The 25,648-nt window shown below is 49.9% G+C and overlaps 4 protein-coding genes across 4 annotated transcripts; 1 reads left to right on the top strand and 3 right to left on the bottom strand.

Moving 5' to 3' along the window:
- Positions 1 to 3,004: 3,004 nt before the first annotated feature.
- Positions 3,005 to 5,561, bottom strand: L3040_002297 (uncharacterized protein; the record flags this gene model as incomplete). Its single annotated transcript, XM_066155501.1, has 5 exons — positions 3,005 to 4,466; positions 4,517 to 4,881; positions 4,938 to 5,013; positions 5,070 to 5,254; positions 5,523 to 5,561. The coding sequence occupies 5 exons, from the start codon at positions 5,559 to 5,561 to the stop codon at positions 3,005 to 3,007; spliced, it is 2,127 nt and encodes a 708-aa protein (XP_066012500.1).
- A 445-nt stretch (positions 5,562 to 6,006) lies between these two features.
- L3040_002296 (uncharacterized protein) lies at positions 6,007 to 6,699 on the top strand (the record flags this gene model as incomplete). Its single annotated transcript, XM_007289806.1, has 3 exons — positions 6,007 to 6,123; positions 6,208 to 6,566; positions 6,627 to 6,699. 3 exons carry the CDS (start codon positions 6,007 to 6,009, stop codon positions 6,697 to 6,699), a joined length of 549 nt encoding a protein of 182 aa, XP_007289868.1.
- Positions 6,700 to 7,293: 594 nt separating this feature from the next.
- On the bottom strand, positions 7,294 to 9,939 carry L3040_002295 (uncharacterized protein; the record flags this gene model as incomplete). Its single annotated transcript, XM_066155500.1, has 10 exons — positions 7,294 to 7,603; positions 7,687 to 7,966; positions 8,035 to 8,298; positions 8,408 to 8,445; positions 8,564 to 8,650; positions 8,730 to 8,809; positions 8,891 to 9,119; positions 9,217 to 9,461; positions 9,577 to 9,693; positions 9,757 to 9,939. The coding sequence occupies 10 exons, from the start codon at positions 9,937 to 9,939 to the stop codon at positions 7,294 to 7,296; spliced, it is 1,833 nt and encodes a 610-aa protein (XP_066012499.1).
- A 2,019-nt stretch (positions 9,940 to 11,958) lies between these two features.
- Positions 11,959 to 25,103, bottom strand: L3040_002294 (uncharacterized protein; the record flags this gene model as incomplete). Its single annotated transcript, XM_066155499.1, has 3 exons — positions 11,959 to 12,426; positions 12,476 to 24,756; positions 24,812 to 25,103. The coding sequence occupies 3 exons, from the start codon at positions 25,101 to 25,103 to the stop codon at positions 11,959 to 11,961; spliced, it is 13,041 nt and encodes a 4,346-aa protein (XP_066012498.1).
- Between the last annotated feature and the right edge of the window lie 545 nt (positions 25,104 to 25,648).

Genomic DNA, 25,648 nt, shown 5'->3' with positions numbered 1-25,648 from the left:
GAGATTGAGATTGGGAGATGGTGTGGATGTGGTTGGTGAGTTACTTATTGAGTGTGAGTGAGTGCGAGAGGCGGAACAAAAGGGGTCAGTCAGATGGAAAAGATCATGTTTGCCCTCCCTTTGAGCGCAAAGAAGACGGAAGCTTTCCTCCTCTCATGTTGTCCGGCTTACATCTGCTATCAAAGTTTCCGGCCGTTCGTTGTTGGTCCTGCCACTGACTCATGGATGATGATGCCCATCTCAATCAACTCCGTCGCTACGGCCACAGCAAATCAGAAGATCCCTCTCGGTCAACTGAAGACCATTGCCTCCTCCAGAAGGGCTTCGGTTCCCAGCGGATTCTGTGGCCGGCCCAGGGGCTTAACGGAGCGTAGGTCGATCTTCTTTCTTTTCTGCACGCGTTTTCGTAGCTAGAAAGATCAATGTCGAGTGCCCTTCGAGCCTTGGTGTATTTATTTATCTACCTATGCAGCTCCTACCTACAGTACCTCAGCGGGGCTCGCTTAATTTTATTTATTCACTGTCAGCAGACAACACACCCAACCTGGTCGAAATCCGGGACGGAATACCAAGCCTGCTGTATTTCCGGATAGCCGGACAGTAATCGGGGTTGTTATATGCAAAGGGTAGTAGGGTGCATCGAGATCCGCAGTATGGTAATCGGAACCCACACTTCCCTTCGATGGACGAGAAAGGGAGGAAGGGTGCGCGCCGAAGAGGCCAAGGTGACGATGAATTACGTGCTTGGGATGAAATCTATCTATGCTGCTCTTAAATCTTCGTCTGGAGGGCAATCGGAAGATATCATGATGAACGAGGCTGTAGGTGCTGCTGTCAGAGGCGACACCGTTGTCAACTATTGATTCCCGAGGAAATGGACGCCGTCCACTCACCTGTCTAGCCAGCGCGGAGGAAGCTCCTAAATTTAGCGTGGCTCTACAGAGCTTGGGAGACGCGAGCAGAGATTAAGAGAACCCTGGATCGGGTTTCCTAGTCTAGATTCGCCGCAAGGTCGATCGATTGCCGATTTGCAGATTCGATGGGCGTGGGTTGATATACATCCATCCGTCTCCGGGGAAATTGGCCAGGCCGACGTAAAGATCGCCTGTTTGATCTTTCTCTTGTGGGCTAATATCCACCAACGCAGGGAATATTTTTCGTTCTGGGAATGCGATCGATGTCAAAGAATTACCCAGGCCTGGAAAGACTGTGTGTATTCTGACGGCCAATCTGAACATGTATATCTGAGCGGTTCGCTAAGTAGAGCGGTACGGTAAACATCCCGTAGAAAGCTAAGGGAAGGAGAGGTGGACCTTGACAACATCACGACTCCTCAGCGTGTCTCATAAGTACATACATAGCCTTTCGTATCCTCTACAGTAGAAGAAGAATCATCCTCTCTTCTCCCACTTTGTTTGGGATCTATAACTGGTGCCCTACGCAGGGAGCCTCTGGACGCCTACAAAAGCTGGCCGAAGAACCCCTCCTGCTCGTGAAATACTCTGATTCAAAAGGAAGTGATTGAAGACCCGGAACCATCTCGCAGTCCACGAGGTCAAACCAGGATCAAATGTCGACAATAATCCTATGGCAGAGACCTGCACACACCAGAGCGAGAACCACCTCTATGAGCCAGAGGAGAAACCATACTCGAGACCACGCCAAACACCATTGGAGAGGCTTCCCGCAGCTGCCTGTGCCCATAGCGCTCAAATATAACGGCGGCTGTACTGCCTAGCTATAGCGCGGAGGGCCGAGACAGCCAGACGGAGGGATGATCAGGCGACAGCAATAGTACATCTGACAGCATCTTGAACACTCTTCACAGACAGATCCTAAAGAATGTCAAGAGCTGAGCCTGACGTGGTATCAAGAGCCAGTATAGTGCACTACTGATGCAAACATTATACCTATGCAGCTGCTATCACTTCTCGCGCAAGACACTGCTCTACACCATTACTCTTGTTTCCTGAATTTGCGTTCAAACTCTCATCGAACCCCAACGCACCGCACCGCACCGCACCGCACCGCCTTGAGATATATACCTTATGCACTCGAACCCACGACGGGCTTTACCGTAGAGCCAAGAGGCGGACATTGAAAATCCACCGGCATCTCCAAGCAAACAGCTACACCGTAGTGCCCCCGCGTATTTATAAAACCATCTCCAACCGACATACGCACGAAGGTTCTCATGGCGCACATACTTCTGTTGGCACTGGCATATGATAGAGCGGCCCATGAGCCTTGTAAGGATCCTTCCTTCGCGAGTCGCTTTCTGAAGGTAACGGATGATACAGAGCGCACGCTCAACGTGGATAGGGGTAAGCAGTGACAGCAGATAGCTGAACGGCAGTATAAGGTTCACGAGATAGATAGGATCGCCTGAAATGGCTGCTATCCGCACGCAAAGTCCCTCTACCTCCACCAAGGAAGGTCCTAGAACGCTACCCCGGACCCTGAGAATTCAAGCCTGACATAGCACTCACTTCAGGTATATCCTTCACATCGACGACGAGGAGAAACCGGATTAGATTAGATCTGAAGATGCGTGAGTTGCAATGCAGTATAGTAGATTCCTTTCAATTTGCGGACATGAGCGGCTGTGAAAGCATGTCCGTCTGTAGGAGAAGCGAGCGAGCGAGCACGAAAAAGCGAAAAAGCGTACTTTTCCGTGCCATGGCCATTTAACACAGAAATGTAGTCACAGCTAGCTAGCTCTGATGCTCAGTGTGCTGCTTGCTGTGCAGGCAGATCGGTCGGTCCATCGAACGGCAAAAGGAAACGACTTGAGAGCGAAGGGTCGATCATATATACCTTTCCCATCACACGAAGAAATGTAAGAATATAACTCATTCGTCATACCTATCTACTGCGCCAAATATATGCCCACCAACACCCCTAATGCATTGAACCGACATGAAGACATGCGCTGATATATCCCAAACACCCGCCTCTTTTCAAAGCCCCGCTCCCAGTTCCCCTAGCATGCAAGCATGCTTATTTATAACATGAGAAGATCTCCGTTCGAGCCGTGTCCCATGGCAGGCTGGTAGACCTGCTCGGGCGCGCTCTGGTTGACCACGTATTGCATCTCGCCTCTCCCATACATCGGGCTACCTCCGAAACCGTCATCGTTGCCACCATTAATGTTCATGGCTGCCATCTGGTGGCTGCCTACGCCGGCGAAAAACTCGTCAGCTGCGTCTACGGCAGCTGCGAGATCTCCATTTTGGGGTGGTGGGAGTGTGGGCTGGCCGCCCATGCCCAAGCCTGAGTGAGACTTCTGACCATCGAGACTGTTGAATGAAGGGAGTGTGTGTTTCTGGAGGGCGGGACTGTCTTGTAGTTTGCGTGGTCGGGCCGAGCGGAATACTTGCTGGACGGGCTTAAGGTACACCGTTGCGAGGGTACCGACGTTGAGACACATCTCTTCTAGGGTCGTTGGATCCAGCTTCTCGGACTCGGCTGTGATGGGCGGCTTTTCGCCCATGACGACTAACTTTGCAGTTGCCATGTCAGATGAGAGTAGACGCCAGTACATGTAGCCTCTGTCCCTCAAATCGGGATTGTCTGTTTCTTCGGTAGCCCATTTGAGAACCTTGGGAACAAGTTCCTGGCCTTTGGTTGGCCGTTGGATAAACAGCTTGACAGTCGCAGTTAGGAGAGCGAGCTGCACTTCGACTGGCTCCTCCGCGAAGGAGAAGAGGAAGTCTTCGAGAAGGACGTCTGAGTTCTCGATGCGAGATGCGTATTGACCGATGACCCAGATCATAGCAGCTTTGGCCTCGGGCTCGTCCAGGGAATCGAGGTTCTCGCAAAGAGTGGAAATGATCGATTCGTACTGGTTTGGATATTTGCGGAAGATATTACGGATCACGACTGTCGCCTCTTGAACAATGTAGGTGACTTTGGTGGCCACCAGCTCAAGCAGCGTGCTGATGCAACGTTTCGCGGAGGGCTCGATTTTGATGGCTAGCTTTCCAATTGCTCGTACAGATTTCCGGACAAAATGGAGGTCGATTTCAGTTGCGTATTCTCTCAACTCCGTCAACACTTCATCGATGTTGTCCTCAGTAGCCAGCATAAAGATCAACTCCAACTTGGTGACTTTGACATATATGGGATCATTGTACTTGCAGAAAAATACTCGGATGTCGTTACGTAGCACCTCAGGTCGCCGTTGCAAAATCAGAAGCGCGTTTCGCAGAGCAAGATATTGGACCTCTGGACCCTTCGCCAAGAGGGTCACCAGCGGAGGCGAAAGCTTGCGGCAAAGAAGTGATATTTGCTTTTGATCCGCAATGTAGTTCATCAGGTAGAGAATTACTCTAATACAGGTCAGTACAACAGCAGAGTTTGAATGCGATAGTCGCGGTGATATTCTCTCTGCTAGTAGCAGTGCCTCGGATGTCTCCTGAGGGACGTATGACATTAAAGCCTCGAGGATATAAGTTTGGCCCCATCTGTGTCAACGATTAGCAGCGGAACCTTCCCGGGAGAAGTTCATACATACTCAGAGCAATCCGGTAGGATCTGCACCATTTTGGAAGCATTTCCATAATCAATCGTAAGCTTGATCGCTTCGCTCCTCTCCCAGATATCCATCAAACTCGCCAAAGCACTCGCCACAACGGTAGGATTGTCGTCTCTCAGCATAGAATTCAGCCTATCTATCAGATCCGAACCTTCCACAAGCTGCCGGTCGTGGTCGTATAACTTTGCAACGCAGAAAGCGGCAGTCTTCCGCACGTATGGGTCTGCGTCTCGTAGTAATTGTTTGGTTTGAGGAACGGTAGCTTCTACATATTCTCGAACATGGATGTATGACAATGTCCGTAATGCAAGTGCTCGTACGAGAGGGTTTGAGTCGTTCATATCCTGAGTATGTCGATCAGCTACTAGCCGAGCAGAGAGTCTCGAAAGTGGTACTGTACATCTTGCAGTGTAGGGAGAGCCTTCAGCGCAACATCCGGCTTAATGCGCGCATAGTTCACCAGAAACAAGAAGCACCTGTGAGAATATCAGCACCCCTTCTCCAAGCAGGGCTTCCTCCCCGAGCCACTTACATCTTCTTGATCTCCAGACTGGGTATCTGCATACAGCCAACAATGTCCGGAAACAGCGCAACCATATCGTTGTTGCTCATGGTCATGTTGGCCACAATCTTCTTGAGGGCAATCTTTTTAGCCGCATGATTCTTATCCTTCTTTCCCCCGCTATTCAGCTCCTGTCGAAGTTCCGCGACTTTGCCCTGTGGAGTACGCAAGTATGGTAAGCCGCCTAGTCCGTAGCCATTTGGGGGGATATAGTGAGGGAGGAACATCGCAATAGGGTAAGCTTCAACACCACCGGGAGAGTTTATACGGAGGATGTCATTCGATTGAAGCAGAAGGTTTGGCGCGACTCCAGCATGATGTTATAGAGAGACTGGAATGCGGTGGCACAGAAGTCCAGAGGTGTTGGAGACAATGGAGGACAAGGCAATAGCAGCGCAGGAGACAGGATGGGACAGTACGTACCCGAGCAAAGAGCTTTGCATCTCCACCACCGGAACTCATATTTTTATTCAGCCCTGATTGACGGTTTTGAACTGGGTAATTATCACTGGTATTGCTACCCCTCCGCTGCCCTCACGGCTTGATCAACGAGGGGATCGATTGTTGTCTGCGGGATATTGCAGAGCCGCCAGATGGGCATGTATCTTCAGCTCCAACAATTTGGGGTACTGTATTGTAGAAGGTGCTCCATGAATCCGGAGGGTCGATTTTGAATAGTTGGCTTCGAGATACAGGGTAGACAACTTTGGAGGATGTGGTTGAAGCTCTGAACTTCCTTACTTAAGTAAGTACCGGGATCTTTTGCTGACGATCATCAGCAATCCGCCGCTACGATCAACCTCACTTGAGCGTCTGGCCACCTCCACCCATCTGGCCATCTCCACAGCGCCCTGTTGACAATTAATCGCATCCCATCTGGGACTTTCGCGCAAAGCAACAATCAAATATGAGTGTCCCTCTACCTCCAAAATGGGTCATCGACCTGAATTCGCCTCCGCCCGCAAAGCCTAGATCCGCAGGAATCCCAGACCCCCCGGGATTTACAGCAGCAGCAGGAACCAAGGTAAAACATTTTATATAAATTTCTACGACCCTCTCCCATCCACAGGAAACCACTCGCAGAGCTAATTCTACAAAAAACCCCCAGAAACAGCAGTCCTCTGTCACCAAAGCCGCCGTCCGGGCGCCCCCAACGACCGAGGAGATGGACACGCTGAAGCTCAAGAAGGCGTGGGAGGTGGCTCTGGCGCCCGTCAAGCAGCTGCCCATGACGGCCATCATGATGTACATGTCGGGCAACTCGCTGCAGATCTTTAGCATCATGATGGTGGTGATGGCGTTCAAGACGCCGTTCATGGGCCTGCTGGCTACAAATCAGGCCTTTGAGCGCTTCGAGAGCGAGGGCACCAAGGGCCAGCTGCTGATGGTGAAGGCGGTGTATGTGGCGATGCAGATCCTGGCGCTGGCTTTGGGGGTGTGGAAGGTGAATGGGATGGGCTTGTTACCGTGAGTTGTGCTTTGAGGGGGAGAGAGACAGGGTGATGGTTCAATGCTAATAGGTTATAGGACGACGAGGTCAGATTGGTTGGCTTGGGAGACGATGAGGGTCCCTACGGAGACAGCCATTCCGGCTTTCTGATGCGGCGGAATGTGATTGAATATGGTTCGGTGTTAGGCGCATCAATTTTAGGGTTGTCATTACGAGCTGAAGTTCGGAAGCCACAAGAGACTTGTATTCATAATGGCTACATATATATCGAACCGACTCGCGAGTCATAAGTATGACTGTCGTGGTATTCATAGGCTACAAGTATCAGACTAGAAGCTTGCTGTACACTGGCCAAACAGACGTATGTGTCCCTTTCTTTTCATATGCCTAGTGTTGCTCGTAACCGCGCCTACTCTTAATTTAGAGTTGCCTGCCTCTTTGATGGACGGCTTCTGGGTCTCGAAGAAACAACATTCACCTCGTGCCTCAATATATGCTGAAGGTAGTTACTCAGCCTACTGGAAACTCCAGAGCCTTGAGCTACAATCATTTTCCTACAAATGATGGAATACCACCCCTCACTGCTTTCGCAATCAGATGCACCGAGCCGAATTCATCAACATCACGGGAGAACATCTATGCCGCTGCCACCATGAGCAATCAGAGCGACAACTACAAAAACACAATTTAAAGCACCAGCACCGTCAACAACATCGCCACTGCCCCCAACAATCGCACCCAAGCTTACGGGTTCAAGATGACATCCGCAGCCTTCTCCGAGACCATGAGAATAGCAGACTGGATGAAGATGCCAGGAATCTGGGGGAAGACGGATGCATCAACCACTCTCAGGTTCTGGACGCCGCGGACTCTGAATTTGGCGTCAAGGACGGCCATGGGATCGGAGTCAGAGCCGAGGGGCGTCGAACACGATGCGTGATGGCCCCAGGCGTTTCTCTTGATGTAAGCACCAATGTCGGCATCCGACTGGACACTCGCACCTGGGGACTCCTCGACGAAGGAATCACCGCCAAGTAGGAAGAAGTCCTTGTAGCTAGATGGAAGAGGCATCAGCACACACGTCTGGGAACTTGGCTGCAGCGGGGATTTGGAAGTGGAAGTAGCCTCTCAACCTACCGTTGCAAGGCATTTCGGGAGATCTTGATTGCCTGGATCATGGCGTTGAGGTCAGCCACATCTTCTCCACGAGTTGTATTTCCAGTGTCAAAGTAGTTGAAGTTGATGATGGGCCTGTCGAGAGGGTCAGCGGAGCTGAGCTGGACTGTGCCGGCGCGGTTGCGGGTGTGAGCCTTCAGAGTGCTCCATCCCAAGTGCTTGTGGTCCTTGACAATGTCGTCAGCCCATTGCGGGAAATATCCTCGAAAGTTCACGGGGCCAGCGAAGATGTAAAGGTCAACTATGAGGGAACTCGATTCAGCAATGTCTTCAGCGTAGGGCGGACTTCGTGGATGGCAAAAAACATACTGTCAGAGTTTGCCGCGAAGTCGGAATTAACAGCCAAGGTTGCCGCAAGACCGTTAGTGGCGTAAGCACCCTTCAATGCGAGAAGGTTGGGGCTGTTCTTATACTTGGTATAGCACATGTCTTGTGCCTTCGCATCAAACGTGCAACCAGCCAAGACATTGAAGTCAGAGCCATGCTTTACAACAACAGGAATCTCGTAGCGGTCCTGCAAGTTTGTGCCAACTCCAGGCAAATGCTTGATGAGAGGGATACCGAACTTGGCCACTGGATGATTGGGAATTCAGCAAATTTGCATTTAAGTGTCAGTCTGGGGAGTAGAATATTCATAGAACAGTGGAAGGGAGAGAAAAGGCTACTGCCCGATTTTTCTTACACTCTTCTTGAGGTCCAATGCCGCTGAGCTTCAACAGTCTTCACGGGTAGTCAGCGCTGCTTTCTTGGGTGGATCTGGATGATTCATGCCGTCACTCAACTCTCGAGGCCTGGTGTTGAACCCCAGAGAGACATCGAGGGAAGAGGGGGAGCTTACTGAGGGGTGTTGAAAGCTCCAGCGGAGATGATGAGGTCCTTGGTGACTGTGGCCGTACCCTTCACTCCGGTACCGCCGCTCAGTGGGCTATAGAACACGGAGGAATCAGCAATTGCCAATTTGGGAATTTTTGGGAAAAAGCTAAGACATTTTTCCAATGACGCACCTGGCTCTATAAAGCTGCTTGCCGTCCAGGAACTCGACCCCAGTAGCCTTAGGCGTGGCACCAGTTGTGTCGAAGATGATCTTGGTAACGAAACAGTTAGTGCGAACAGTCAAGGGGTAACCTTGGGCAACTGTGGAAGCGATGAAGTCGCGAACACCAACTCGAGCACCACCCTCCTGAATGAGGGGGATTTGATAGAGGCCCTCTTTGGAGTCACGTTTAGGGTCGAGTCTGGAATTGGGGTCAGCGAGTAAAGCGTTGGTGATGCCCAGAGTGGCGGTGAGAACGGATGGTCCCTGTCCAATAGCTGCAGCTCCACCAGCAAGATGCTGTGTGAGCTTGAGATCATTTGTCAAGATCGTAGGATCGGTTGGGTTGACGGGAAGCCATCTGGAAAGGTCCCCGAAGTCAGTGTTGCCCCTAGCCAAGACGATGGAAGTTGGATGACTGGATGAAAAAGCTTAGGGGAAAAGAAAGGGATACATACTCGTAGACCTTGTTGAGGTATGTGTTCATTTTGGGTGCGGACCAAGAGTTGTCGCCAACGGTAGCAGCAATACCGTTCCAATCGCTCGCATGAGGAGTGATGAAGATGAGGGCATTGTGAGTGACGCAGCCGCCGAGGGTGCCTGCACGAGGATACAGGATACCGAGAGGCTTTGCTCCAGCTGGTGGTGGTCCGTCTTTGGCAACATGATAATTGTACGGGCTGACCTCCCAGCTGTACTTGAACTTGATAACGGGGGAGTCAGTAATTGCCTTTGAGGATGTTTAAGGCAGAGATGTGACCAGGTCTCGGGATCTAACTGGGTGCGGAGGGAACGACTGTGATTCTCCAATATCTTACATCTTGTTGGGCGCGGGTCTGATCTTGGTAGTGGTTGACAAAGTAGTCCCATCGCAACTTGACATCTTGAGCGACTAGACCTTGGAAGGCGGGGATAGTGGTGTTGTCGTTTCCGGTCTGCAGTCCGGAAATCAGCGAGATTCCGAGGGCGAGTGAAATTTGTTTCAAGCGTCGACTTACTTGATCATCGCCAGCCTCAATTAGCAAAGTCTTGTGTCCAGCGCGAGCAAGACGGCAGGCGAGAGGACCACCACCGGCGCCGGAGCCGACGACGACGTACTCATACTCAGTGACGGCAGCCGGAGCCGCAGACACGAACGTTAAGATAGCTGTAAGCAGCGAAATGGGGAGGAATAGCTTCATGGTGAGAAGCCTGAGACCGGAGAAGAAGTTAGTATAGGGTAACTCGTTGTCCAAGTTTCAATGTGGAAGAGAAGTCGGTTGAATATAGGTACTGCGAGATGCCCGAAATTCCTCGCTTACCTACCCCCGCACTCTAGGCGAACGAAGGTCTAGTAAATAATATATCAAAGGGGACTCTCGTTTCCGCCATTAGCACGACCTTTGCAGATCTTAGTTTTTGTGGAGAGCTTCTTTCCCACTGCATATCATCTGATATGTCTTGGAGCTACTGTCTGCGTCTTGTTATCGCCGACCCTGGCGTCTTTTCTTTCCATTGCCTAAATCGATTCACTTGTTCTGTTTATTTTCTCACTGCGGTAAGTTTATATAAGTTTTCTTACTTCTATTCTGTCACTGAATCATGTCCGGCCTGCCCAGTAAATCTCGTGTCGTAGTACGCGACTCAGCTCCAATATTCCGGCCTGGGCTGCTGCATATCGGGAAGGGAGAGACTGGAGTCGCACAGAGATCCCATCTTATAGCTGCGGAACTCAGCTCTTGGCTATGCAGAGCACCTGCAGCCTCTTCATTCCCCAGCTGCAACTAGCTATATTTATATACATGCATATGATGTAACTTGAAAGAGAGTGATTTCTGCAGCGCAGATAGCCTTGCTTCGCCAGAGCTGCCGAAGACGCTGTAAAGACTTATTTTCTATATTACAACCCATGTGGTAATCAAGTCCGAAACCAAGTCCAGGGTGCCGGGTACAATCCAAAGGGAGAGGAAGAGGTGTTTGCTGATTGGAGAAGAGAGCAAGGCTTCAGCTGTCTTCACTCCACACCAATATGGATCATGCCATCCAACGGGTACCATCAGCTCTTCCTTCCCTGCTCCAAACACTACTTGTTCCCAGACTAGACAAGGGCTCGACCAGCATTTCGTGGAAGCTTCTCGGCCTTTGCGCCTATCAGATGAACTCTTTGAGATCACCACGGCATTGTAAACCAATCGCTACCCTCCTTGCGCTCGCTTTTCGCGTTTTCCCTGGCAGGATGGGTGAGGGCCAGGGGGAAAAGGGGTCGTCTGTCTTGGAATATCAATTCCCTATCTCATCTGTGATACCTCTTGAAGGACCTTTCCTGGACCTCGGCTTTTCGGAACGCAATGGGATGAAAGCTGCGCTCGAAGATATGGCAGCCGTGTGTGCATCTTTTTTTATTTCTCTGCTTCTTTCTCCTCCTTTTCCAGAAGAGAGGATTGGAGGGTTACGATAAATCCATCGATTCGGCTTCGTCACCAGAGAGTTCTGTAGCAGACACGGGGCCCAACGATAATCCTCATCGCCAGCTGTGGTCGAACAACCTCGAGAAGATAGAAATCTTCCGAGGATCGATTTCGGGTTAGGAAACCCGATGTATAACCATATGAGCCTACTCGGCCAGTGTCCAGGGAGCCGGCCGCTCTTGTATGAGCTCACCGTCATAATCATTATCCACGTCCTTTTGACACCCGAGTCACAGCGCATTCCAGGCGCATTCTGGCATTTCGGGGGAAAAAAAAAACAAGGAAGTCTCCGTTCTGAGTGGAGGCGACGCCTTGTCGACTTGCGGCGGCCAAGCGTCAATACTGGAAATGGTGCTGTGCCACTTGGTCGAAAAACACAGGTGGATGACGATCTATGAGGATGGGCTAGCTTTTTCAGAGAGCTGCCGGGCTCGGGCTACGAGCAACGACGAGGTGGATATCCGGAAACTGCAAGCCCCAATACGTTCGGGTAGTTCTCGGGAAGAAATTGATCTAGAACCAAGCCCAATTCTATGCCACACTTATGTTCACAGACAAAAGAAACAAAGCAAGTCTGAAATCTATGCACCGCTCAGTTCGAATGTTGGGTATAATAACAATCAGCAAAGATTCCATCCCTCCCAATCCCCATCAGGGCCATGTATGCATGCAAGTAAGCTAACAGCACCGCTCCCAAAACCCATAAAACACATGAAACAAACCTCCACTCTTCCTCTCGTACAGACAGCTACTCTATGCAGCTTCCGCCATCAGCTGCTCTCCCTCATCTAGCAACTCTGTAATCTTTCCCAGGTTCTGGATCATGCTTAGACCCTGTCCAACGAGCAGCAACTTCTCTGCGTTGGCGGGTAGGCCGAGATATGTAGGTGGCTCGCGCTCTGGTAAGTTCTTAATCCACTCGGTGAAATCTGTGAGAGTGGTTCCACTGGGCACGACCAAGCTGCCATCGACATCCGATGTGCCGTTCCCTGCAACACCCTCCACCAGTTTGTGGCCGATATCGTATGCTGCAGGTGTCATAAAAGAGTTCACAAGTTGATTGAGGCGAGCAAAATCTCCCTCGTCGTCAATCTTTCCTCCATACGTCTCGGTGATCAAGGTGCGGATCATCTCCCAAGGCAAGTTCTGGGGTGCAACATTTGTGCGGCCCATGGCAACTGCCTCGACCCAAGTGTCAATGATGAATGCAGAACATTCATACTATTCATCATTAGCAGCCGCATCTCAAAAGCTAGGCAGGAAAACTCACATCACTGTCGTTGAATTCCCAGAAACCCTTCCAGCCCAGGTTAGGGGCATATCGCAGTCTCTCCTGGACTACAGCGTGCAAGAAAGACAGAAGTAGGTACAGTCTGGTTCGCTCCACCGGATTTTTTGTAGCTCTCGTCGACAGAGAAGTCATCGAATCCTTCATGTTTGCTCTCACTCCAGCAGGTTGCTCGTACATCAAGACGCGGGACGCCCTCAAAAGGTTGACTGGAATCTTGGGACTAGACTCCATGGACAGGAACAGTCTGAAGTTGGCCTGAGGCTTGAGTGAATCCATTCTCTTCTCTAGACTTTGCAGCCAAGTTGGTGCAAGATGTACGTTCTTGACAAGAACCCATGATCCGTTCGCAGCAGCGTTAGCGATGGCTTTGTCTGCGGTTGCTGGGCCTTCATTAGATCCCATGGCAATGTTGGTACACGCTGCCCGAGAGCGCTCAACCAAGTTGTCGACCTTGTAACTGGCGTCGAAGCCAGGGCTTGAACAGAGGGCGATTGGCCGACTCGCAGACACTTGTTCAACGGTATCCTTAAGATCCTCTGTTGTATCAAAGATACCAGGACCGAAGACAGCAGTAACAAATCTTTCGGCAGCCGGCACGAATCGATCAAGGCGAAACAGCTTGACGAGCAGCAGAGACAGGAGTTCCTGATCCCGCTTCTCGACGTTATCCTCCCAAATCTGTGGGACGTATTTCTCGCCCATCTCCTCGAACAGGAAGCGTTCCCAAGCTTCTGGGGAAACCACCTCGAGCTTACCTCTGAGAGCGGCAAGTTTCACTGCTCTCGCGAGGACTTCGTCTTTCTTGTGCGACTCGGTTGAGACGTCTGTGCCCTCAATGCTTTCGTCGAGGATCACATCGATGAGAGTCTTGTCCATCTTGTAGGGAGCGGCTTGCGCGAGAAGCATGGCTAGCGTGATCCTATCCTTTTGTAGAAGACTGAGAGATGTGCGTTGGTAGGTAGTGATGAACAGATCCTCGATGATGATATCTCGGCGGACGTTGTGGTTTGTCTCATTGGTCAATCGCTTGTTTCCGTGTAGTACAGAGTGGAAAATGTCGAGAAAGTACTGCAGCGAGAACTGGTAGAAATGGTTGAGGTAATGTAGCTGCTCAATCACAGCAAATACTGCACTGCAAGATCGTGCGATGATATTGTATTGAAGTGTGATCTCATCAACCTCTGTCATGACGCCTTCGGTGTTGCTCATCTTGATCGAGATCTCGGCAGCTTCCTTCTTGAGAGTCTCAAGAGTCTCAATCACGTTGTCATCATCCAGAATATTGCCTCGCGATTCGTTCAGTGCCTGCAGCAAACGCTTCTCCAACTGTCGAAGATGCACCTTGAATTCACCTTGTAGCTTGATGAGATTGGATCTTCGCTCATCGACATCAGGTCGCTCAGACTTGAGAACCTCGTTGAGTGACTGGGTTTGAAGACTGCTCTGAGTAACGGTGAAATTGACAAACGTAGTACGTGAGCAAATGTCTGGTGCGAACGTCGCGGAAGGATCTCTGGTCGAAAGATAGATCTTGAAAGCTGGTGAAAAATCAATTTCTTGTTTGCCGAGCTGGATGAGAACACGACCGCCAGTCTTTTGGTACTCTTTGTTCAACACATGGTTGAGCACTGGATCCAGGTATTCCGCATCTTGGATTAGAATTGGGTTTCCAAAACGGAGGGAACTCTCCAGTTGCTTGGTAAATGAGTCGTCCAGGAAACTCGTGACGGTGAGGCGTCTATCCTGGCTTTGCTTTTGAAGGAAATCGGTCACTCTGCCAGAGGGATCAATGATCAAAGGGTATCGATTGAAACGCTCCAGGATGATGGCGTTCTCTGTGCACAGATCGTCGACAGGCAATGAGTTCTCTTGCCATCCGAGTCTTTCATCAGCGGTCGAAAGGTATTCGGTGATTGGGTTGTGCTGTTTGAAATCGATGCCAGACATCTGAAGTTGGTGGAGCCAATCGTCCATCATATTCTTTCGAAACTGTTGATCGTAGAGACCACTATATGCAAGGAAAGCGGCTGCAACAAGTACGTCCCCTACAAGAGTAGCGATCTGTGTCTCGAAGGATTTGCTGCCCTCTTCCCAACGTACTCTCTCGGAAGACAAACTGTCCAGCAGTCGAACACTACGATCAACTTTGAATTGGACGCGAGTCATCTCGGTTTTGATGGCTTGAGTCTCGCTGATCAAAGCGGCGTACTCAGTCTTGTACGTTGCGATACTTTGCTCGAGAGTGTTGATAGTGTTCTCGATAGCCTGTGCCTCTGCCTTTGTTTGAAGTGCTTGCTCTTCGAGCATACCCACTTCCTCTCTGAGCGGACCAACACGGTCAAGAATTTCCGAGTAGTTGACTTGTGCCTGGACCCACTGAACTAGCGGACCACACGCTTTACTGGCACGGTTCACCTTCTCGTATGTGAAGTCATCATTGGAAAGGTATTCGTTACGCATCTTGATGCGGAGGTTCTTGGTCATCTGCCTTTCGTTGTCATAGTTGACGATGCTGGCGATGAAGTCGTCTTTTCGAACAATTCCTTGTATGGTCTTCCAGCTGTCGACTTTGTGACCGAGCAAGGTACACACTGAGTCAAGCGCAAGCTTTACACCCGCAGGAGGGTTGCCCATAGATCTCACTTCCGTCAGATGTTGACGCTTGATGTTGCTGACACTCTTCTGTGCTTCCAGAACTGCCGGCTCCGCACTAGCCAAATCATTCAAAACCAACTCTCTTCTCTCGCTAACCTCCACCTCCTGCTTCTCCAAGGCAGCTTGGATCTCCAAGGAAGTTGTCTTCCGCTGCTCAGCCTCTCGCTGATCTGCCACCATACGTTGCAACTTCTCATTAGCTTCGGCGTCCTTTCTTTCCAGTTGATCCTTCTTCTCTGCCAGACTAACACGCAAGTCTCGCACCTTGTCGACTGTATCTCTTAACTTTTCTAAACCGACATTGAGATGGCGTTGTTGCTCTTCCAGGTCTTCGCGCTTCTCATTGTAGAGCTTGACGTATTGCGCCACGAAATCCAAGAAGTGTCTGGGAGTGAGAAATGTAACCCGATTCTGTTGCTTGAGCAGCTTGACGTTGAATCGGTGAAGCGAGTAATGGATGTAGACCATCGAATTAACAACTGCCGCACGATGGGAGGGTGGAAGAACAAGATCACGGTAGGCTACAGGGATGCTGTCGGGAGCTGTGAAATTGGGCCTATCGAGGTCGACACGTTGAGTTAACTCTGTACCAACCTGGAATAATGCTTGATCAGACCAATCTCCGAACCAGTTAAGGACGCAACGATTGAACAGGGCTGGACTGGTTGCAGCCTTAGAAGAAAGGCCATCTTCAGGCGGATTCATGGTAAAAACGACGTGGAGATTCTTGACAATCTGCCCAGTGAACCACTTATACAATTCTTCCTGCGAATCGAGGAGCAGACCTTGGCGTTGAGCACCTTCCTTGCAAGCTGTCATCAGTGATGCGAGCTCATCGCCCTCGAACAGACCTGGCACTTCAGCGTTGGCCAGCAGTGTGTTCATTCTCTCGAGAAACCCAGAGTCAAGAACGTTGGATTCGTCCATGATAAAACAAATCTTCTCTCCCTTGCAACCTGAGCGGCGAAGAACATCTCTAAGATCATCGTCAAAGTCCTCGGCAGAGTACTTGCCATGAACCTTGATCTGAAAAACCTTGAGACCATTCATCCATGCAACGAATCGAGATAGGGTTGTCTTTCCACTCCCACTTACTCCGATCAAGATGAGATGTCCCTGGGGCTGTCGGAAAACACGATCGATACGAAGGACGTGCTCGAGGACATCATTGAACAAGATCAACGGAACATCGACCTCCTCCTCACAGAAAGTCTTCAGTCGGGCTCTGACAAACTCGCGTAATTGCTCTCGGTCCACAGGGACGTAGTTCTTCGACAACCAGTTGGAGAACAAGATCGGGCCACCAAGGGCCTTGTCCTGTTCAATTGTTGGGAAATGGTCTAAAGCGGTACGATTGATGGCATCGTTAGTCCAGTTGCGTTCATCTTCTGCAACGAGACGATCCTGGAACAAGCGAAGTGCCTCGTGGGCCCAGATACGAACCAATCCCTCTACAGAAAGTGTCTCAAGAGGCCGAATAGCCTCGTAGATACCCCGGACCCATCTTGTAAGTTCACGAGGACTGTAGACGTAATGGGGCTGAATCTTTGCGGTGAAACGCTGCTGGGATTCGAGATAGAACTGGACCATAGCTTTGGTGAGAGATTCGGAATACCCTCTAAGAGATGGGATGATCTTAAGAACGGCGCTATTGAATGTACCGTAAATCTGCTGGAGCGACAATTCACCCGGGTAATCGACCATAACAAGTGGAGCATGCCGTAAGAATCGAGCCCCCATGGGTGTTCGACCAGCATCGGTTGGAGGATTGCAAGCACCGACGAACTGGATGCGGTCGAGAGTGACCCATGTCTTGTCTGAGGTACGCCAGAATCCGTTTTGCTCGACAAGTTGTCGCAGGAATGAGATGGCTCTTTGTGTGCCATACTTATCGGGAGCTGGCAAGTTGATTTCGTCGCAGAAGAGCACCAGCCACCGTCCGATTTGCGTTGGCGAAAGAATGACTCCATTTAATGTCTTCTTGTACTCACAGTACTGCTCAAAAGTCTTGATGAGGAGATCTGGTGTTGTGGCGCTAGAGAAATTTAAGCCCACGACTTCCATATTAGGCAACTTGCGGAGAGCGCTGAATAAAGTCATCGTCTTTCCGGAACCCGGAGGACCACACAGAAGGAGAGGCTTGTGTTCAGCAAGCCAGGAGTAAAGAACATCCTCGTGGCGTACAGTATCCAGCGTGGGGATAACAACATCAGTCTGAGTGATTGAGTGAGTGTTGACCTCAATAGTCGGGACCGAGTTTTGCCAGGGTATCCACTCGGCCTTTGGTAAAGTGACATCGTAATCGATTAACGAAGAGTTATCTCCCATGATGGGGGATCCAAAGGTAGCAAGGCCAGCCAAACAATCTCCGAAGCTCTTGCGATCTCCCAAAGGACAATCACCGGTCAGTGACCAGACCAAGGCCAGCAACAGCTTCTTGGCGATGAAAGATTCGACCTGGTCCGGGTCGAGTGGGAAGTCGACGTGCTGATTGTTATACTCGATAATATCGCGGACGCCCTTGTTTAGCAAAGAGAACAGTGTGTTGAGAACTCGAGCGACTGTGAACTCCATAATGTGGTTGAATCCTCGGGCGCGCTCAAGAGCATTCAGGATGAAGTCACCAGTGGTGAGGAAAGCGTCGAGGAGATCCGCAACTTGACCTTGAAGAGCTAGGGCCTTTGCAGCTGTTTGACCAGTCGAGACAGCATCTTCGTCCAGATCTTCGAGCGCCACGGCTCGCAATGTATCTAGGTAATTGCTGACCATCATGTTGGATGTTACAGTATCCTCGCTGAACCACACCATTCCACAACGACTGACAGTGGCTAGAGTGGCATACTTGAGAGTCTCGACTTCGAACATGATGCGAACATTGGAAGGCAGGTTAAGACGCTCCCCATTGGGAAGCGTGAGAAGCTTGTTGTCATCGAGCACACTGTTCAGGTTCTCTACCCATTCGGGATCGACATCACCATCAAATACTATCCAGTGTCTCTTGGCCTCTTCTCCGCGTAGATTGTCCACAATCTTCCGCAGAATGCTTGTGAAAAGACCATCAGTCCACTCCCGAGTAGTTGAATCCAAATTTCCGTATAATGCCTCCTTTGACATGACCTTTGAGTCGATGATGTGGCACACGCCTTCGACGCCTTCTACTTGTTGCAAGGCCTGAAGAAGAAGCTTCCATGCAACAGATTTTCCAGATCCAGAATTTCCAACCATCATGACACCGTGGTGGATGGTCTGGATTTGGTAGAGTTGAAGGATCTTCGTCATCCAGGTTGGGTTCATGACAAGATGCCTCTCGTCTGCAATGGAGTGAATCGCTGCCTTCAATTCCTTGAGAGTGGCTGGCACGTACTGGACGCCAGGGAAGGATTCCGCCTCGATTGATCTCATGATCTCGACGTCACTTTTGATCAACTTGGGAGCAATAGTTTCACGTATGCTCTGGACGATAATTTGAGGTTCCACTTCCTCCTCTGGGCCCAGATCGCCACCTGAATCAGTGAGACGGGCACGCTTGAGTCCACCAGAGCTGACAAGTACACTCTTGAGAGCACGAAGTCCGAAATCGTAATGTGCCTGCTTCGAAAGCTTCGCGGCACAACTGTCAAAGAATGGAACAGTCTGTTTCGAAAGCTGCTTGGCTTGGTTGAAACCTTGAGAGTAAAGCATGACTTCGGCAATGAGCTCTTTGTCGGGCTTAGACATTGCGACACTTCTAAACAGCTTCTTAAGATTGTCTGGAAGGTTGGAACGCCCAGCGTATCCGGGATTCATGGTGATGAAGATGCCGGTGTTAGCGTTGACTCGTAGTTGCCGGCCGACCAGTTCAATTTGCGACTTTTCATCCTCCATGCCTTGCTTGAGACCAAGCTGGATGTTCTGGACCTGCTGAGAAACGGCAGACAAGATACGCTCTTCCAGCCGATTGAACTCATCGAAACAACCCCAAGCTCCAACCTGACAGATACCAAGAAAAATGCGACCCATCGCCTGGAAATCGAAAGTATCATCACAGCAGAAGACGAGTGTAAATCGTCCCAACTGTACACCCAGAGCCTTGACGGACTCGGTCTTACCAGTTCCAGCAGGACCATAAGGAGAGCCACCCAATCGTTGGCAAAGTGCCTGTGTTAAAGTCAAGAAACAACGGTCGGTAAGTGGAGTTCGTACAAGACGTTCGGCAACTCCAAGGTACTCAAATCCGTAATTGAGCGTGGCATTTGCCATTTTGATGTGCAAGCGTTGAAGCCAGTCTCCTTCGGCCTTGTAGACATAACGCATTTGAAGAAGCCAATGGTAATGAGTCGGAGAAGAAGCCTCCATGTTCTTTAGCTTCTCAATAACATCTCGTTGATGGACACATTCCGTTATGAGGTGTTCACATCTCTTTCGTTGAATGGGATCGAGATCACCAAGAACCGTGGCTGCAAGAAGTCGGAGTACCTTGACCTCTTGCTCATAGAGATGCTCAAGAGTAGAGCCACCAGCTTCCAGAGACTTCTCAACAGTGGAGGTCCAAACTGCCTGAGTAGCAAGAACAACAATCTGACTGGGAAACGCAGAAATGTAAGCATTCAAAGAAGCCTGTTCAACCTCTTCGGAGTTGAAAATTGGCTCATATTGTTCAATGGCCTCAGCCAGGAGCTCAGCGAGAGTTGACTTCATGCTGCTCTCAAGCAAGGCTAGCCAGTCGTTGATCTTGGGGGTCTTGATCAGGGAAATCTCCTTCTTCAGTCTGACCTCCTCGCCTTCCTTTGAAGTGAACCCAGAAATGAGATGGTCTTCGTCCATGATCAGTCCGGACAGGCCAGCGAACATCTTCTTGAAGTGCTTCGCAATGCGCAAGGTGTCATTGCTGTTGCCGATGATCTCGAGAAGGTCTTCGTCGCCAACGAAATAAAATCTGGGAAATGAGACTCTCTCACGCTCAAGATACTCTCCTAGAGCCTTCTGAATCTTGTTGAGCAATTCTGCAAGACGTTCAAGAGATTTCTGAACCCCAGAGATGTTGAGAACATCGAGGACAAATGGCTGCTTGTAGACCTTCTTCATGACCGCAAAGAATTCAGAGTTTATGTTCTGGAATCTGGAAGACTCAATAGGTAGCAGATGCTTGATGTCTGCATTTCCAGTGAATACGCCCTCCAAGTACACCCATTGACGCTGAACGTCGATCCATACATCAAAAAGAACGTGAACTCGGTTGAGTTTGTCTTCCCAGGATGATGCCTCCTCTTCGAATTCCTTGTAGTAGGGAGAATGCCTCATAGCTTGCAAAGAGTTGAGGTTCTCGCTGCATTTCGCAAACAGATCATCCCATCCACGGATGAGTCGGCACTTATTCTGGTAGTTGACAAGATCAAGGGAGTAATTGGACCAGATTTCTCGAACTTGCTTCAAGAATTCCTCCAAGGCCATTTCGCCCTGAGCTTGAGCAATAATATCTCGGATGACGACTTCACTGGCAGCGAGATGGAGATCCCAGACATCGCCGAGTGTCATGGAGATTGGTGAGTATCGCTTTCCAGGCTTGAGAGCCTTGAAAATCTTGTTCCAATGGCGTTCCCGGACAGCCTCGGATTTCAGATCTGCAATTATAGGGTTAACTTTAAGGAATTGACGGAGGATATTCTGGATGTGTTCAAAGGCTGCATATTGTCGCATTCGACTGGGCATCTCTTTAGTCATCTTGATCAAACCATCGATACTAGATCTGAGCTTGCGAGGTTGAACCTGAGTCCACAGTGCCTCACGAAGTTCATTGAGACTTTTCCAGATTGTGGACAGCGCGGCCCAAACAGACTTGAAATCTTGGACTTCCTCAAGTATTGCAGTAAGGGTAGTGTCCGGGTTTGCGGGAAGGTCCAATGCTTCCTTGGCTCGAGAAACCATTTCTGAGTCTTCGTGAAGTCTGGTAATGCGGGCTTCGAAAGACATCAATGTCGCCGATGCAACGTCAGGAGCAATTGTTCCCGAGACTGGTTTCTCTTCGTTCCACTGGCCGGTGATTTCGACAATCTTATCACCTACAACCTTGTCTTCGGCCGTGATCTTCGCACGGAGGGCATCTGTCTGATCCTGCACGATCTTTGCCTTCCTAGCAAGGATCTCATTCAGAGCCATCCATTCTGAGTCAACTTGCTCAACATTCAACCAGTCTGCTGGGAATTGGTATCTTTGCCGGACCAAAGTCGTCTGACCCTGTCTGAATATATCCACCTCGGGACCCCAGGCCTTAACCTTACGCTTACATGTTTGTACAATGGTGATGAATTGTACAGCTTGGGCCGTGGATGTTGCTTCCAGAGACTGGACTTCCAAATCCTTACGTGCTTTTTCAATTTCGGAATAAACTTCGCGAACACGTATCCCAAGTCTCACCGCGAACTTCGTCAGGATCTCATGCTGCCACTGGTCGTACTTGGCATTTACCTTCGTCTGAACTTGATCGTAGTCGATGGAGAGGTGGCCAAAAGAACGGCTCACTTCGGTCGTGTCGAAAGTGCTACGTACCTTCCGGATATCTTGAATGCACTGGAGCCATTTGGATAACTGCTCACCGAGTTCTTCGTAGACCTGTTCAGATTGAAGGTCCCAAAGCGACTGGAACTGCAGCCATTTGTCCACGTAGGCATTGACATGGTCCAGTTTGGTCTCGATGCACGTGTAGACTTGAGAAAGGCTATCTGTGCAAGACGCAGGAAGATCTGTGAAACGAGCTTCGGTATCGTTACCGGTCGAAAGACTCATCTCGTATCTGGAAGACTTGACTTTGCGCAGGTTGCAGACAACACCAAGCCATTCGTGTAATTGCAAGAACCAGTTTGCCCGAGCGAAGGCGAGAGGCGGATCTAGGTAGATGACTTGGTTTCGCATCGATACTTCGTGCACAAGTCGTTTCAAGGAAGGGCCTTGTTCTCCAGATAAGCTGGTCGACAAGCTAAGATGCTTTCGACGGCTATCGTCATTAACTCCTTCGGAGCGCTCGCTCTCAAATGCCTCGATCCATGAAGAAATGGCTTGTCGCAAACGAACCAAAAGAGTGACCTTGATTCGTGCATTCATTTCTCTGACCCAATAGCTTAGATTGACATAATTCTCAAGATTCAGCTGATCAACGGCCATTTGGACTATTTCCAGTCGTTGTTGAAACGATGCCGAATCGTAGGGGCATGTCTCCAATTCCCCAAGCGCCTTTTGAATGGTGATGTTGGTTGTGGCTAGTGCCGCTGTCTTAGTCTGCAACAAGGAAACCGCAGCTGCGAACTCTCGCACAAACTGAACGTGCTTGCTCTCGTTTCGCCCACCGATAGCATTGTCCAGCGGACCGTTCAGGTACGAATTCTTGGTGTGTAATTCATATGAATGAACAAATGACTCCCACTTCAATGGAATTCCCTTAATGATCAGATTCTGGACGTCGTTCTGGTAGCCACCAAGGAGAATGGCCACGTCAGACATCTGAGCGATTTGTCGACTCGTCTGGGCCAGCGTGCGGGTGCTTTCCATCAGACTGACTGCATAAGGATAGACCCGCTTGGCTTCCTTGGAAACGTTGTTGATCTGGTGGGGAACAGCGTAATTAAGCCATAAGAGATTGCGTGTTTCCTTGAAGAGTGCGATGACTTGGGAGTCAAAGTTCACGGCCAATTCAAGCGCATTGTTCGCTGCGCGAATCTTGTTAATGTTGAACAATCGGCCAGAAATAGAAATTTGTTTCCGCTGGACATCATGGAGCCAAGCTTCGAAAATTGGGCGGGTGTCCAGTTTCTTGCGGAACAGATTGCTTTCACTCTGCAACTTCTGGCCCTCGGAGTGAAGAGCCCAGTCATGTCCAAGGACATCCTCGACTCTCTTCATGTAACCATTAAGCTGTCTCTCAATTTGGCGAGCCCAGATGATCGCACCCGAGACTGGGGGAAGATCACGAAGCTGTGCCATTGCGTGCGCCTCGGAGTGGCCATACTGTTGCTTGAATCGCTCGTGCAATGACGAGATATCGTGTTTGACATTGTCGATGAGCTGCGTTTGGTACTCGGTAATCGCCCCACGGATCTTGGGCCGAACGAAAAGCGCATTGAATTTCGAAAACACTCTGAACATCTCATTGGCGGTCTTGGCAGTTGCCAGTCGATCGCGTAGGCGTGCAATAATCGAATTCTCAACTCTTGATGTGCGCTCGTTGTAGGTAATTTCTGCTTGTACCCAGACTCGAGTTCCTTCGGGAGTAACATCTAGCAAATCAACGTTGTTCAATGCCGCATAAGCTTGCTGAACCTCCTCTACAGCATCAACGTCACCCATTTCTTCAACAAGGACTACACCATTGCTGTCTCCTTCTCCAAGCTTGGGACCAAGTACGTTGACTATGGTTCTCTGCAGCTGCTCATGGTTGTCACGGAAAGTACTGACATACTTCAGTCGCGCTTGGAGCTCAGCGTGCTTTGGTACTATCTTGATCGGAATGAACTTTTCGTTTCTGCGCCGAGTGACTTCTCGAGCAACGTTTGTGAACTCTTTGACATTCTCATCCCATATCTTCCAAATCTGTTCAGCTGTTGCCATGAGGTTCTGAAATTCCCGATATTCCAAATGCATCAACGATCGGCCGTGTAGCATTGAATGTAATTGAGTATCGAGATCAGCAGAGATGAGTTCAACAAGTGGTAATGCTCTCCTGATTGGGTAAGGGCATATCCTCAGTTTCTTGTTCAGGTGCGCAAAGATCAGATCCACAGCATCTTGGATCTTGGACAAAGAAGTCGCAGAAAGCAGCTCATCCAGTGGGAAGTCTCTCATGAGCTGATTGTATTTCTGCACACGCTCAGTCGTTTCCTTCAATCCGGTATCTGCAGTAAAGCTGATAGTAGCCTGGAAACGTTTTGCGGCCTTCAGGATATCCAGGGTGAGATGCACGCCTTCTGTACGAAGCTGATTATCAATTCCTAGCAATGCCGATTCCAGAGATAACCAAAAGTTGATCTCTTGCGTAGCAGTCCCGCTAGCAGCGTCCCTGTCCATCTTCGTGATTGTCTGTATCGATTTGATCCACCCATTCACAATCGATTGTAGACTATTGAGGAAGGTGCTGTCCTGGAGGAGATTTGGCGGTAAAAATTCCGACGTAGGTTTTATGTTTCGGCTTGCAGCCTCCTCCACAGCATTCTGGATCATTGGGTGCAGTGGCAAAACCAAGTCGGGAATCTCAATGTTTTGTTGAAGATGTAGCAAGCTCAACTCCAACTCGGCCATCCTCTTCTTGGTCATCGGAACCCCGGTCTTGCCATCCGCCTCTGATCTGCCACGAGGTCCGTTCAGACTGTGTTGATTTTTGGTATACGCGTCGAAATATGGCGCCAGCGCAAGGTGGACAATCGAGTGTAGAACCTCGTAGGGACTGACTGCCGATCCGGCCTGTCCATTTGTGCTGCTGTTTAAAGACGCTGCACCTGGTAAATTAAGAATTTGTACTTGAGAAGTAATGGGTATCGTGGGGTCTATTGGGTATGGTCGTTTTAAAAGCGCAATCGAAGCAGTCGTCGATGGAGAGAAGGAAATATCCGTTGCAAGAGTGTAGTTATAAGTTACAGAGTCTGCGGTTACAAATCAGCGCATGCTTCTGAATCTTACTTGCTGGTAGATACACACTTGATTCATCGATTACGCCATCCAGCCCTCCTGCTGAGGCAATATCCTTGGTCACATAGAGTGCCACCTGGTTTTCCGAGGCGAATCGAGTACATCGCTGGATTGTATGTGACCTCGACTCCGGTGCCAGCAGACTGCCAGTATTCTCCAGCTCCTTTCTCGTAGCCCCAAGTGTAATTTCGAGCACACTGGCCAGGTATTCGACAATGATCAGAGGGTCAATCGCAAAAGTATCTGTCTCATTCGGCTTGGGACTGGTCTGGCCCGGGGAGGCAGCCAGGCTCTCCATCATCTTGAATCGGGGAGGGCGGTTTCTTTCAAATGTTGCGGAAAGTATCCATAATCAGTTGCGCTCACTGACGGCCACTGCGGAAAGAGCGGAGTCCGCTCGACTAGTTTGATGATATGGCGGTTGTTTAGTGTTCGTGTTTGTGTTTGTATTTGGGTTGGTCTTGGGGTCAGTGTTGACTTCAATTCGTGTCGCCCCGGATTTCGCGACCACTTTCCCGCCCTTGTTTTGCCTTGGCGTTAGGTTCCATGCAAGTGGATATGAATTCCATTACCGAAGTTTGCCCACGGAAGTAAATGACTTTCCTAGCCATTATCAAGAACATCACCTGGATAATGCTACAGATACGGTAATGGGTCTCAAATATCACGACAAGAAGGTAAGGTGGATGTACGTCGGCGTACACTTATCACTCCGGTTGTGCATTCAGTAGGCTCGGTTGCAACGCACGTCCAATGGCCTCAGTATCAGTTGCTAGTCACGGAAGCCACCCTGGGCGAGGGGGAAAGCAATGTAAATCAAATATTGACCAGAACTTATTGGCATTA

Source organism: Drepanopeziza brunnea, assembly GCF_022702325.1.
Source record: "Drepanopeziza brunnea f. sp. 'multigermtubi' strain 214-2 chromosome Unknown ctg3, whole genome shotgun sequence".
NCBI classification, from domain to species: domain Eukaryota; kingdom Fungi; phylum Ascomycota; class Leotiomycetes; order Helotiales; family Drepanopezizaceae; genus Drepanopeziza; species Drepanopeziza brunnea.
The sequence above is the reverse complement of the archived record's forward strand: the minus strand, read 5'-3'. Positions and strand labels throughout refer to the sequence as shown.